Source organism: Sphaeramia orbicularis, chromosome 12 (genome assembly GCF_902148855.1).
Source record: "Sphaeramia orbicularis chromosome 12, fSphaOr1.1, whole genome shotgun sequence".
Classification (NCBI taxonomy): Eukaryota; Metazoa; Chordata; class Actinopteri; order Kurtiformes; family Apogonidae; genus Sphaeramia; species Sphaeramia orbicularis.
Window position 1 is genome coordinate 48,593,377 of NC_043968.1, and position 14,111 is coordinate 48,607,487.

General features: G+C 37.3%; 1 protein-coding gene across 2 annotated transcripts in view; it reads right to left on the reverse strand.

The window, feature by feature from the left end:
- The window catches only part of ulk1b (unc-51 like autophagy activating kinase 1), a 29,941-nt gene extending 17,717 nt beyond the window's left edge, over nucleotides 1-12,224 (reverse strand). For both annotated transcript variants that reach the window (XM_030149055.1, XM_030149053.1), the window contains exons 1-6: nucleotides 11,572-12,224; nucleotides 10,121-10,213; nucleotides 9,540-9,581; nucleotides 6,284-6,316; nucleotides 3,465-3,501; nucleotides 954-1,127 (exon numbers count right to left, since the gene is read on the reverse strand). In XM_030149055.1, coding sequence (XP_030004915.1) covers nucleotides 954-1,127; nucleotides 3,465-3,501; nucleotides 6,284-6,316; nucleotides 9,540-9,581; nucleotides 10,121-10,213; nucleotides 11,572-11,661 — 469 coding nt within the window. In that variant the 5' untranslated portion in view covers nucleotides 11,662-12,224. The remainder of the gene's footprint in view (nucleotides 1-953; nucleotides 1,128-3,464; nucleotides 3,502-6,283; nucleotides 6,317-9,539; nucleotides 9,582-10,120; nucleotides 10,214-11,571) is intronic.
- Between the last annotated feature and the right edge of the window lie 1,887 nt (nucleotides 12,225-14,111).

Sequence of the window (14,111 nt, forward strand, 5' to 3'; positions counted from 1 at the left end):
TACAGACCCATGAGGATTATAACATTCTCCTGTGACTGGGACTGTCAAGTTTCAGACTTCCCTCTTCCACAGGGAGAAAAGTTCTCTCCAGAGGAAAAAAAAATAATTATAAGGTTTAAGGATTAGCAGAGTTTCCAAAGAGCTAAACATAGATTCACTCCTTATATTCAGCCCAGGTACGATTTATAATGCTGATTATTAACCTCTAACATCAAATCACTGATTTCTGATTTGCATTTACGAACATGTTTGGTTTCTGGATAATGAAACAGACTTTTTACAATGTGTAAGACAGATGACAGCATTTGTCATTATTCTAAAATGTGAAAGTCTATTCAAAGTTCCGTCTGAGTAGTTTAATGTTACTTCTTTAAAACAAGTGTAAAAGTAAGTGGAGCTAACTAATACCCTGGTCTGATCTCACAACACTTTGCCCCTCCTGCTCACCGATACCCTGCCTACCCGCGGTTTAATTTTGAGTCTTAACTTTCAATCTTTTCAACACCTTTTAAAAAATTTGCAAAAAAAGTAAAACAAAAAAAAAAAACAGAAAAAAAAAAAAGATAAGAAAGAACATGTAAAAGAACGTGTCAAATTTGAAAAGAATCGGGTGAATAGTGTCTGAGAAATGGGTTCAACAAAAAATCTCAGACAGATGGACAGAATTTCTGGCATATCTATTATTTTATTATACCCCACCCACCCTATAATAAAATAATTATGCGGGGAAGATCATTAGGTTGTCTATGATTAAAAATGCAATAAAACAAGAGCTCAATTATGTAGTACAGAGTTTCACTTGGTGAGTGACTTCTATGAGTGAAGACCTCATAGAGACATGACTTGAAAAAATGTTGTATTTTGGATCCTTAATAAATTCTGATGGAGGGCAGTGATGCTCAAATATTGGGCACTGAATTGATAATACAGACACTTTTATAAATGGAACCTACCAATTTTGATGCAGGTGTTGTTTGAGTGCGACTTGCGTCCTGGTGGGTAAGACAGCAGAATGTTCTGAGGTTTCAGGTCCCTGTGGATTATGCCTTTGGCCTGAAGGACCCTCATGGCCCCTGCAATCTGCTGCAGGAAAACTCGAATGGTGTCCTCACTCAGTGTGCCTTTGGCTGCAGAGGTAAAGGAGTAAAGAGTAGGTTGTCCACAAATTTGCATAAAAGTGTGACTAGTTATACATTAACCTGTATGTTTTACTGTATGCAGGAAAACACTCCAACTACTGATATTAGACAAAGGACATGGACACATGAAATAAACAGGGAGTAGTCAAATTTATACTAGGCATACTGTTTTTTTTTTTATCTGTTGGTCAGTTTTGAGTTTTTGAGATATCATGTAGACACATTATCTCACTTTTTTTCATAAAAAAACTGAAAAAAATGTGCTTTATTTCTCTTTCTCTTTATATGCTGCTTCCATTCTCTTCCTTCCTTCCTTCAATTCCCATTTCAAATTCGAAGACAGCCATCAACAGTCATTTTGGCATTAGATTCCTCAAAATTAAAAAAAAAAGGTATCATAGCAGCATAAATATGCTTGGTCTGTTGACCACAGTAGACAGTGTATCCAAAACTGCAGACTCATAAATGTTTATTTGAGATGTGGTGGACCACTGTGTCTGACGTCTCTCTCACATATTGTATAATCAAAACAGAGTAAACATCATAAATACTGCTGTGGTTTTATTACACTGTATTTCAAAGTCTATTTTAAGCCATAAGTCCTCCAAAGAGTCTGCTGTTATTGTTGAGCCAAATATGATTCTGTCTTTAGGGCTTCAGATAAAAAGCTGCTTCCTACTTTTATACAGGAAGCTTTATAAAACAGAGCTGTGACCTGAACTGCAGCTCTGGGGTGTTGTTCCCTTTTATTTGCACTGTCTCTCAACCTTGCAGTCAGAGCCAACACTGAACTGAAAAAGTATTCTTCCTCTTGCACAACTTGGATTACTTAAAAAAGCAATTTCCTACAAATGATTAATACTATTTTTTAAGAATACAAAAATATTTACTTAACCCATTTTGGACTCAGTTTTGACACATTTCTTTGTACGTAGAAGTTCTTTATGTGCATTCACTACAATTATTTATTCTATTAAACCCTGCATGTGAACCTCAAGGTGAAGGCATGAGAGAAATTCTCCTGTAGCTCTTAATTGGAGTAGTAATATGAAACATCTGCATGGCAAAGAACTGTTGTGGCTGCTGCTACAATAAACTAACAACAAAACAGTCTTCTAGCCCTCATTTATATTACAATGCTGTATTTTGAGCTTTTCAAGCAATAAACATGCATTCTTTGCTTTGACTATTCAGAGGGACATTCATTTACACTGATGACACTACTGCATAGTGTTTACATCAATATTTTTCAACCTTAGGGTTGGGACCCCACATGGGGTCGCCTGGAATTTCTAGTAACTGATAAAACTAACAATTAAAAACTTACTAATAAAAACATATGGTGAGTTGACAGAGATAATCCCAATACATAAAAGACATAACAAACTGTGAAGCTGAAACTGAAGCACTGTGGTACTGTTATTACCTCCGCCAAGGAGGTTATGTTTTTGCCAGGGTTTGTTTGTTTGTTTGTCTGTTTGTTTGTCTGTCCGATAGTGTGCAGCATAACTCAAAAAGTTATGGACAGATTTGGATGAAATTTTCAGGGTTTGTTGGAAATGGGATAAGGAAGAAATGATTAAATTTTGGTGGTGATTGGGGGTGGGGGGGCCCACGGGGGGGGCCACGTTTGTCTGTCTGTTAGTGTGCAACATAACTCAAAAAGTTATGGACAGATTTGGATGAAATTTTCAGGGTTTATTGGAAATGGGATAAGGAAGAAATGATTAAATTTTGGTGGTGATCGGGGGTGGGGGGGCCCACAGGGGGGGTCACTGATCAGCCTTGGTGGAGGTCTGCGCTCTCCGAGTGCTTCTAGTCTTGTTATGTTATCTTGTAAATGTTCATTGTGGTCGGTTTAAGATGCTGCAGCTCTTTCATAATTTATAGTTTGAGTTATTGTTTGTTCAGTATTAATTATCAGCCTTGTAAATACAAGCTGGACTGACTGTACATATCCTGACCAAGGAAAATAAAAGTCTCACTTTGTGCAGCAATCTACACCTGGCTTTTCTGCCTCCATCCATAATAATACACATTATGTAGCCTAAATGTCATCTAAAATTAATGTTTATTTGCAACATAGTATAGCAAACTATTACATGATCAAAAATAAATTAATTTTAGCAAAAAAACATGTTTCTGTTTTGAATGTCTGGGGTCGCCAGAAATTTGTGATGTTAAAATGGGGTCACAAGCCAAAAAAGGTGGGGAACCACTGGTTTACATTACTGCCCACAGAGATTCAAAAGGCTTGTTACCATCCTTTGATTTTTGTGTTCTAGGAGGACCTGGAGCTTCAAGAAAATGAAATGTTTCACTTACAGTGTAAGTAGTCAGCAAGGTCGCCACCATTGCAGTACTGGGGTTACAGAGATGAAAACAGAGGTAAAGGAAAAAAAAGAAAAAGATTAAAAGCAATGCATTAGGAAACCTGATTTACATAGAGGCTGATGTGCAGCCTTTAAGTGTCTGAGATCTGAGGTCTCAGAAACACGAGGCCTCTTATGTGACGAAATAATAAAAGATCAGAGCAGTGATTTGCTTAAGAGTGATGTGGTTATAAATACCCTGATGCTTTTATTAATGTTGTGAGGAAGTGGCTGTGTTTGTATAGGAGAAAACCTTGAAAAGCTTCTGAATACACCATTTACTCTTATATAAAGATCATCACGCAACAGTGAAGATAATCATTAACTGGCAGCAGTTACATTTATAACTCCTCAATTGGAAGTTTCAGTACTTAAAAATGCATAAAATATACAGTTAACATTTTGCTGGGATTTCTGTGGGTGATTTTAAATGTACTTTTGGGAGCAAGTACCTTAAATTTTTTATTTTTTTTCTCAAATAATCACATTCAGAACCATTTTGCTAATGTTTTTTTTTCTGTACACAGTATTACATGCACTGTGTATTGAACTCTGCCTGTAATGATGGCCTGGTGCAGACATCTATGACAGCTAATCAACCATAGTCATCTCTTTTGTTGTGCGTGAATAGTTCTGGACAGGTTTTTCTTCAGCTACAAGATCGAACGGACCAACAAAGCACAACAGAGCTCAACAGAGCTCCTCACCATCACATAATCAAAATTAATTCATTTAAATTTACTAATGGATAATTATGCGGTTGGAAGAGCAGAAGCAAGAGGGACCAAAATAACCCAAAGCTGAGCTGGAAAGATCCATAAGTATTAGGGCTGGGCAATATGGAATATAATCATTCATTCATTCATTATCTGAACCCGCTTTATCCTCACTAGGGTCACGGGGGTCGCTTGGAGCCTATCCCAGCTACATAGGGGTGAAGGCGGGGTACACCCCGGACAAGTTGCCAGTACATCGCAGGGCTGAACATATAGAGACAAACAATCACTCTCACATTCGCACCTATGGGCAATTTAGATTAACCAATTAACCTATCAGTGCATGTCTTTGGATGGTGGGAGGAAGCTGTAGTACCTGGAGAGAACCCACGCAGACACGGGGAGAACATGCAAACTCCACACAGAAAGGCCCCACCCCCCGTCGACTGGTGTTGGAATCGAACCCAGGACCTTCTTGCTGTGAGGCACGAGTGCTAACCACTGCCCCACTGTGTCACCCCGGAATATAATCATATTACGATATTTTTTTTCATATCAGAGGATATCGATATGTATCACGATATAAATTAAATGACAATTTTTGTCTAGCTTAAATTTTCTGTTACTCAGAAGTTAGTTGTGAAGACATCAGAAGGGTTTTTTTTATTTAAATATAATTTATTATCTGTCAGAGGTTGAACATGACAGATGTGCTGAAGAACATTATACAACTGCTTCAGGTACATATTGTGTGTGTTCCTCTACATGGTTCTTGTGGAAAAGGAATAAAATGGCTAAGTGTGTGTGTGTGTGTGTGTGTATCTCTATCTATCTATCTATCTATCTATCTATCTATCTATCTATCTATCTATCTATCTATCTATCTATCTATCTATCTATCTATCTATCTATCTATCTATCTATCTATCTATCTATCTATCTATCTATCTATCTATCTACCCTGTGTGCAGAAGGGGTTCACAGGTGTGTGAGATAAATCTGGTGCCATTTCACTGAGTAGAAGCAAAGTTATTGAATTTTAAATATGTAGACATTTTCTGGTTAGCACTTTGCAGACGGTCCCTAAACTCGCTCTCACTAACTGGGTCCACATGTGAGGTAATGCCATCTACTGATTGTTAAGGACCATTTGTTTGGATGAAAACAGAGTTGTAATTTCCTCTCTGTGTTACCAAAGCTGCATAGAGCCATCATTTGTGTCTCAATGATTACTGACTGATGATCTATTGAGCCGTGAAGTGCGAATCTGTGAATTTCTTGCCAACTTTACTGCGGTGAGTGTTTGCGTTCTTCACACAGGCTACATGTATCTCTGTATTGTATTGAAGGTCTTGAACCCAAACAGTTCACACCCTACTTTTAAGTAACCCGGTCGCCCAATTTCTCAGTCTCCTTTTTTCCTGAGGGAACACTCATCTCCTGCTGCAGCCCAAACATTAGCATGTGTGCTACGGCTGCTCTGATGCCTGTGCTGTGTGCATCAACCTAACTTGCTGTGGCTCTGGCGTGATTAGTTCAGTGCGGTGCTACTTAAATATGATTGGCTGTACTTATGTCTGTTAAAACATGGACAAATTAATTGTATCGAAATTGTATCAAGCATGTCTCATATTTCTTTCAAGGAAAGTTATATCGCGATATATATCATAATTGCTTTATCGCCCAACCTTGTAAGTATACAACATGAGCAGTTAAACTGGGTAGACAAAGCTTACACTAATTTTGAAGTGGACTCAAAAACCCTAATGCCACCTGTGTTTAATGTTATTTGGCAAAAAATAAAGCTATGTTCCCTTTTTTCCCTAAATGCCAAAGTAGTTAGAAGATTCACAAACATTGTTTTCCCTCTTTACCATCGGGTAACTCATCAAATTAAGCTGCAGAAAAAACCTATTTACATTTTGACTGCCAGTCATTTAGCCCCTTGATGCTTGAGGACATGGCTAATTATAGCCCAGGGCCTGTCAGAAATGCCTGTAAAAGCTGAGACAATACAATGCTGAGCAAACAAAGCCCAACATCACATTGAGCTTACCTCCATCACCAGGTACACTGAGCTGGCAGTTTCCTAAAGAGGGAAGAGATAAGAGCGGGGGTAAACAAACATGTCAGAAGCAGACAAAGGAAGGAACAGGTGGTGCTTGTGCTTACGGATCGTGATCAGGCAAACTAAATGGGTGATTTTAGACTGGAGGAATATGCAACATTTAACAAATGCATGAGACTGCTATCAAGTTAAAACTCATTTTGTGAAACCGCAACTCTGAAAGGCAAAGTAATGTGTCCTTTTCTTTGCTTGGGGCAGTCTTGAATACATTTACAAGAAGGAAAATTTAAGTATAAAAACATGCCTACATTCACTGACAAATGAAAACCTGCTTTCTTACATTTTCTACATTATTTTGTGAGCCAAAGGCAATTGAGGAATTTGGGAGTGGCTGACTAAGCTCCAAACAGTTTAATGAGAAGAAATGTTGAGTTCATAGAGGGAACAAATGAGATAGAGGTACAATACCAATTAAAATACCTATTTATTGATCAGAAGTGATCATTTTTTTACATTTAGCCTTCTGAATTCCTGCAACTCTTTCAACATGTTGTTAACGTTCTCCTTTCTCTCTGAGACAGGCTGTCTGTGGCACACAGTTTTTCTTATCACATGGCAACAGATGAATGTACTCTCACTCTGGCCTCATCCCAGTATCTCTTTGAAACAACAAGTGAGAGGCCGGAGTGTTTTCTAAAGTGCAGCTGAGTCAGTGATTCTGAAGTTGGTTGTCTTTGTCCTTAGCAAAGATGGAAAGGAACAAAGCAGACAGTCTGTCAGGTTTTAGCAATGGAGCAAAGAATCTGATTTCCACAGGCTGTTTGTATGCTGCATTTATTACACAAGCAGCAGTAGTTCACATCTTTCAGAAAAAAAAACAGCCAGAACAAGTATGACCCAAGCTTCAATTTGCACCAAATTAAAAATATGAAATTATAGCTAATACTAGGGTACACCACTGACAGCCCCTATATCTACAGTATGTACCCTTTGCAATGGCTCAAACCATTAAACAGGCATTGAATTGGTAACACTATCCCAGGCTATTGCACCAATGTTTGATTAGAAAACTCTTAAAAGAAGACTGGATCATTACTCTGCTTTTAAACTAATTTATGTCCATTTGAAAATAGGAATAAAAAAAAAAGAAAAAGGTACATTCATTTACTGTGGTGTCCAGTGTTTGGTTTGGTTTTCAGTTTCTTTCTGACCTAATTAGATAGCAGACGTAGGATCACTGTTCAGAACATCCACACTGTCTACTGCTGTGCAACAACAAACCTGTAATCTAAGAGCCCAGCTCAGGCTATCCTTGATGCCTACAGAGAGGTACCACTGTGAGTAGCAATAAAGATATGGAATGAGAGTCCGTGTATTCGGTAGCGAGCTGTGCACCCATGATTTGCACTGTTAATTTCCAAAAAGCACAGCCAAAAAAAAATGGTGCACTGCTTGCTCAAAGCCATGCTAATTATCAATATATTGTTCTCTTACTCTGTCATGGCCTAATTTTGGCTAAATCCATCTGTTTTTTTTTTTTTTTTTGCAAAAATGAAGCAAATCATCCATTAACTCTAGAGGGTCCCTGGACACGCCTGATGGCATGCACGATTTAAGATGACGTGGCGGCTAGATGGAGCCTCACTGAAACTATTTCAATTTGTGTGGAAACCGCCATTGTCACACTAATACTGTCAAGTCAATCGTGTTGAAAGCACATATAAAACCAAAGTTGTAAGACAATAAAACATAATTTTTTTGGCAATAGTGTCATTACGTTTGGTGCGCATTCGGTGCATGGAGAGACGGTCAAAACGGGCTGAGTTCTAAATGAATGCAAGCACTTACTGCTTACAAGACAGAAAACATATCACTGTGTTTCTATTGGTGGAAAAGTGCATCACATGGATCAATCAGAGATGTCCATATTGTGTTGTGCGTAATCTAACTAATATAACTTTTATACCTAGTCATCTCCATCTTATATTGATTTCGACTTAATATGTAACTCTAGTCACTGAAAAGTGACTACACTTGTATTATTTTATTATTTTCATTATTTAATTATTTCTAAATTATTTTTGCACATTTGTACAGAGTTGAATAAATGTTCTATGCTCTTAAAATGTTGTTTGTGTAATGAACAGGATCTGACAATACATTCCATGACGCATGTGGCTTATATGCCCATCGGAATATTACACACTCCGTTTTATTTATTTTTTTTAGACATCCTGTTCCTCCATTTCTGCCTAATACACTGATGAAAGTATTTTTATTATATTTGTCATGTATTTATATATGTTAGTGGTAATAAATATGTAATCTTTGAGTGGTAATCTGACTCTTATACACACAAAAAAATATATAAGTGTGAATGTTATTCTACTAAAAAAAAGCAAACAAACAATACACTAATACTGTAAGACTCCAAGAGCTGGTAATGAACTCCTAACAATCTGCCTTGATAGGCAATTATTTTGCAGTTCTCCATTTAATTTACTTTAATACTTCACAGCATACATACTTCAGCTGTTATATATGTAGTAGCTGTAGGTATCAAAAGAAAGAGCTCTGTGTTGTGAATGTTGTTGCATTGACTCTATTTAAATGTTTCTTTTACATTTGGCCATTAAAGTTCAAAACTTTAAATGTATTTACCGCCTTTATTTTGCCACATTTTACTCTTACCAGATGTCACAGTCACCACATTCTATGCATTAAATGTTTTCTAACAGGTGGCAGCCCAAACAGTGTGTTATTCAGAGATGAAAACACAAAAGAAACACCTGCTGAGTTAAGGTACACATTTGTATGGGGGAAGGGGGTCACACTGTTCAAATGACCTGCCATGTGCTTCCAAAGATTAAGCCTGGTTTCTAAGATACAGTTAAGAACATCACCATGACTGCTGATTCTTATTAAATCTATTAGAATGTAGCACCACTGGTTTGGAACACAAAGTTAAGAGGTCAATGAAAAAAAATGTCATGACATTTGCTGCTACTTTGGCCCTAAGTAGTTTAAAAAATCTCTATGTTGAAGAGAACAAAAGAGACAGTTAAAACACAAGCACACTTCTGCAACCATAAAACCACAGTCAGTGAGGTCAGAAGGAAGAAGCCATGTGACTGCAGACAGAATGTGAACACTGATTTAACAGGTTGAAGTGTTTGCTATAGATTGGATGATTAGAGGGAAATGCATTAGAACAAGCTCAACAGGTAAATGCAGGTTCACATACCTGAAAGTCCAGTAATGCAACAATGTTCTCATGTTTTAGTTCCTGTAAAAATGACAAAGTCATTATTTCTCCCTGATGTGTTACAAGACTCACCTTCAAGGTCCAATATAAAAGATTTACATGTGCTTGAGAGTTTATGTTAAGTAACCACTGTGATACTCAACCTTCAAAAAATACATAATGTGACTTCTTTAGTCTATTACTGTTCTTGTTCAAAATATTTACTTTTCTATGAAATCTAAATGTCAGGTGAAACTAGTCATGCTCCTTCTTGATTTGTAGATACTTGATCATTCACTAGAACAAGAGGTCATTACACTGCCAGACAAATGGTCTTATCAACATTTTCCCTGCAAACACATCCATGTGAAAAGGACTATGAATATCAAATACAGCATAGTCTCTATGAGGTTCACATACAACTATCAGTGGGGATCAGAAATATGTTGGTTACCATTAGACCACCTTCACAAATATCCAACCCTTTGTGTAACAGCTTCATATTACTGTAACTCACTCTACTGACGTAATAATTAGAAATAAACCAATAGTGAGAACAACAGTGAGTGTTTCTGACTTACCTTAAGTATTTTGATCTCTTTACCCAACAGTGTCTGGGATTTGGCCAGGTTTTTCTTGTTTATGCATTTTACAGCCACCTCCCAGTCATGTTTCTAGAAGAGCATGTCAAATCCAAAGTCATGATTTTTGGCTGAATACACAAATACAAGAGACACTACACCACATGTCAGTAATAAGGATGGGATTCATGATATGATGATATTCTACCCCATGACAGTATCACAGTGTTTCTGTAATAACCGAGACACTGCAAAGCAAATACTTAAAAAACACCACAATATCTCTTCAAAAAAACCAAAGGCTCTTAGAACTAATGAAAGCCAGAATTATTTATTATTGTAATTATGTATTACATTGTGTTCTAATGACTGTTATGAGATGATGGACAAAAAAGAGCATAGGCTTTAATACACACTGAAAGAAACATAGCCTATATGTCCACTTGTGGCATGTGTTATGATAAAAAATATTAATATTTGTTGGCAGTGTATCAACAGCACAGTACAGGAGAGGAAGGCAGACAAAGTAATACAATATATTCATGTATTGATATTCTATCTATGCCCCCAGTTCCTAAGATTAATAAATTTACTATTTTTAGACATCTAAAAACGCAACACCATAGCACAATGCTGAACAGTTGGTTTTTAAGCTCCCCAATGACATTCAGCACTGGCATTAGCTCATGAAGTCCACAGGCCTGTTTCTTAAAATGGACTCTTACAGTATATCAACTTATATTCTATACTATATTCTGTGGTTCTGGCAGTATGATATTAAATCTGGCGGCAGTGACCCAGATTCAGATTGACATAATGACCTGTCTCCATCTGTGAAATATGTAGGTTATATTTGTACTGGTATACACAACAAGGATGTGGGCCATTATGCTCATGACACAGTATACCATAGGTTTCAATTTGCCTATAAACAAGTCTATTTACTGTTGTTTTCCATTAGTCAAAGCAGGTACCTTACATTGAATTACCTGTGAGTTGTAGTATATTCGGTAAATAATTGTATTTTCTTTCCTGGTGGAGGACATGTTTCAACATGCTCACTGCCTTTCTAATGCAAACAATATGTGTCTGCAGCTGTAGCCTATCTGTGTACATACAGTACGTGCATCATCTAAATGAAGACAGAGTGTATCACAAACAGAGACTTTACAAAGTGCATACTAGTGCAAAAGTACAGCACGTTTGTGAAGTACTTAAGGGTGTTTTATATTTGTGTCCATTTACTATGCAGTATTTTAGGACCCATCCTGTTTGAGGTCTCAGGCCTCTTAAGGCCGTACAATGAAAACAAATACACCAGATGTCTACTGACGGGTGACACACGGCTAAAAATTCAACAAAATTATTTTAACAGCCTTCTGTTTTACTTATGTTTGCCTTTATATGTCTTTAATGAGGTAGCATATATAATAAACACCCAAACCACTCACCTCTCGGTGTCTGCCTTTGAAAACCACAGCAAATGCGCCATGTCCGATCAAGTCCTTCCGACTGAACTCAAATTTCCCCACCGTCTCCATAATGAGCCAAAGTCTGACTTAGCACTACTTAGACTTGGACAGATGACCAGGAGGCCTCAGGTCGAGCTTCTTCTTGTTAGCAAGTGCTCCTTTCTCCTCTGTCAAGTAGCGGCAGCAGCAGGGATGTTCACCCCCTCTTCCACTGGCCATGGGCTGCCTTCCAGACAACAAACTGTCCTCTTCTCTCATGTTCGAACGCATAGATTTTGGAGATTACCTCCTAACACAGATGTATGGTGGTTTCCATCGCAGGCAGTGTTTCAAGGCGAAGTCAGCCAACTTAAACGGAAATAGGTCGAGTTTGGCTGTTGCAGCTGTCCTACGGTGCCACCTTAAAAAGTAGCTAGCTGCGTTTGTTTACGTACAGGAGAGCTCCACTTTTGTCTCCTAAAGCGTCCGCACGATAAAACCAGCACCGTATGCGAACTTTAATACATTTACTATGCGTGCCGGGTAGCAAACACTACGAATAGCGCCGTAATCTCCCACAACAGACAGCTCACTAGCCGAAAACACACAGCATCGATGGTCCCAACAAAGCAGACGGCGTCCGTCTCCTTCGATGCGCGCATGCGCAAATCAATTACAGCTGTGTATGCCTGACGTCAGTAAGGCCCAGGCTCCTCAGACACTGGATCTGCACAAGAACGTCATCAGAATTAGTATTATAGGAAGGCACGTCATCAACAATGTGTTCAAGTGTAAAAGGCTGTGAGACAGCGCCGATGTGTTCACTGTAATGCAGGATAACCAACATGACAAAAGGTGAAGACATGGTGACGCAACTGTTATAACAATGCAAAACTAAAGTCATACTTCACTTTTTAGATCAAAAAGGCAAATACGACTGTTGCAGGCAAAATTAATCATCAATGTTAAAAAAGTAAGTAGTGCAAAAGGACCCTATAGGTACGAAAGTGCTTGTATTTTTGTATCAGTGTAGTACCACTAGTGCACTGCTTGTGTTGATGGTTACTTTTGATTGCAACAGTCCGTTCTGGCTTTTTGTTTTTCATGGATCTTTCCCCCTATCCTTAATGAGCACCTGACTCTTTTAGACCTATTTACATTTTGTGATTTATTTCACTCAGTGAAGTCCCTACTACTAGTTTTTTCCTTCAGTAGATTAAAATAAATTTAGCATACAGCATATTTTGTAATATATTTTGCACCTTATTTAGAGCAAAATGTGGTATCTAGATTATATTTATAATCAGATATTCTGATTTGTAATCTCAAAAGTCTACAGTTCCTAGGTCCAGTGTAATTATAGTAATATTTTAGATTTGGTGACACAGAGCAGTCTTGTGAAAAATACATAAAATGAAAGTTTTTGGATTTTTTTTTTTTTTAAATTAGGTACTAGTTACAGTTTGTATCCTTTAGCAGACAAAAAGGAATCAGCAATTCTGCATTTATCCTTGATAACCAACCAAATTCACTCACAGTGTTGTCTACAATAATTGCAATATGACTGTTTCACCAAATATGACAAGTCAAGCTATAGGCTGAGGAATCAACATACCAGTGAATATTTTACAGAAAAGTTCAGTCAGTCTCGATCCAGATGGCTACGAGATGCGAGCCATTAACATATTGATGAGCTAATAGCTGGTTAATAATTAACTTTTCAAACAAAGTTGCCATTCTATTAATACATGGAAATGAGTTTATAGTTAATGAGATGGAGAGGGTCACCATCTTTATGTGACTGTGTGACTAGCATATTTCTAAATTAATCGATCTATTCATGTAAATGAAGATAAGATGAGTCAGTCAGACAGAAGATTACCCAGAACATGAGAGGTACGACTGATAAACTTAATCTCATCTCCACCTGACGCTGCTGAGTTTATCACCGATGACCTGTTGGAATATGAATTGGACTGATTGTTCTAAAGGAGAAGGAGATATGACATTAGATTTATTTAATGAAATATCAAAAATAAGCCAGATGATACAGCCATTAGCTGAACCACAGAAGCAATGCTGGTTGACAGCATTAACAATTATAGAGGGATCATTAACAATTTATTATCTAAAGTAAAGCTTTGGATGAAATTGATATTACTTTTGCTTCTTTTATAGAACTGTTTACACTCATTAGAAGCATCTAACTAAACTAAATTTATAATGATTGGATTTTTAAATGGCAAAAAAGGTGAGTGAACGCAATGTTACAGTAACCTTTTCCAGTATGAATTTAATATTATTCAGACATTTACTTTGCTCCTTAAAATGTCCTTGAAAGAAAAACATTTTAAAAAGATGCATAGTCCATTATACTGATGAGTGTTATGACCATGATCCTCATCTTCAGTTGGGTTTTTTTTCTTGTATAACATTATTTTCTGTTCGGATTTAAGGTCACAACTGGGAAAATTTAGTGTAGAGCACATGAAAATCTTTCCTCCCATCTCTCTTCATTTTATCTGTATGTAATCTTGACA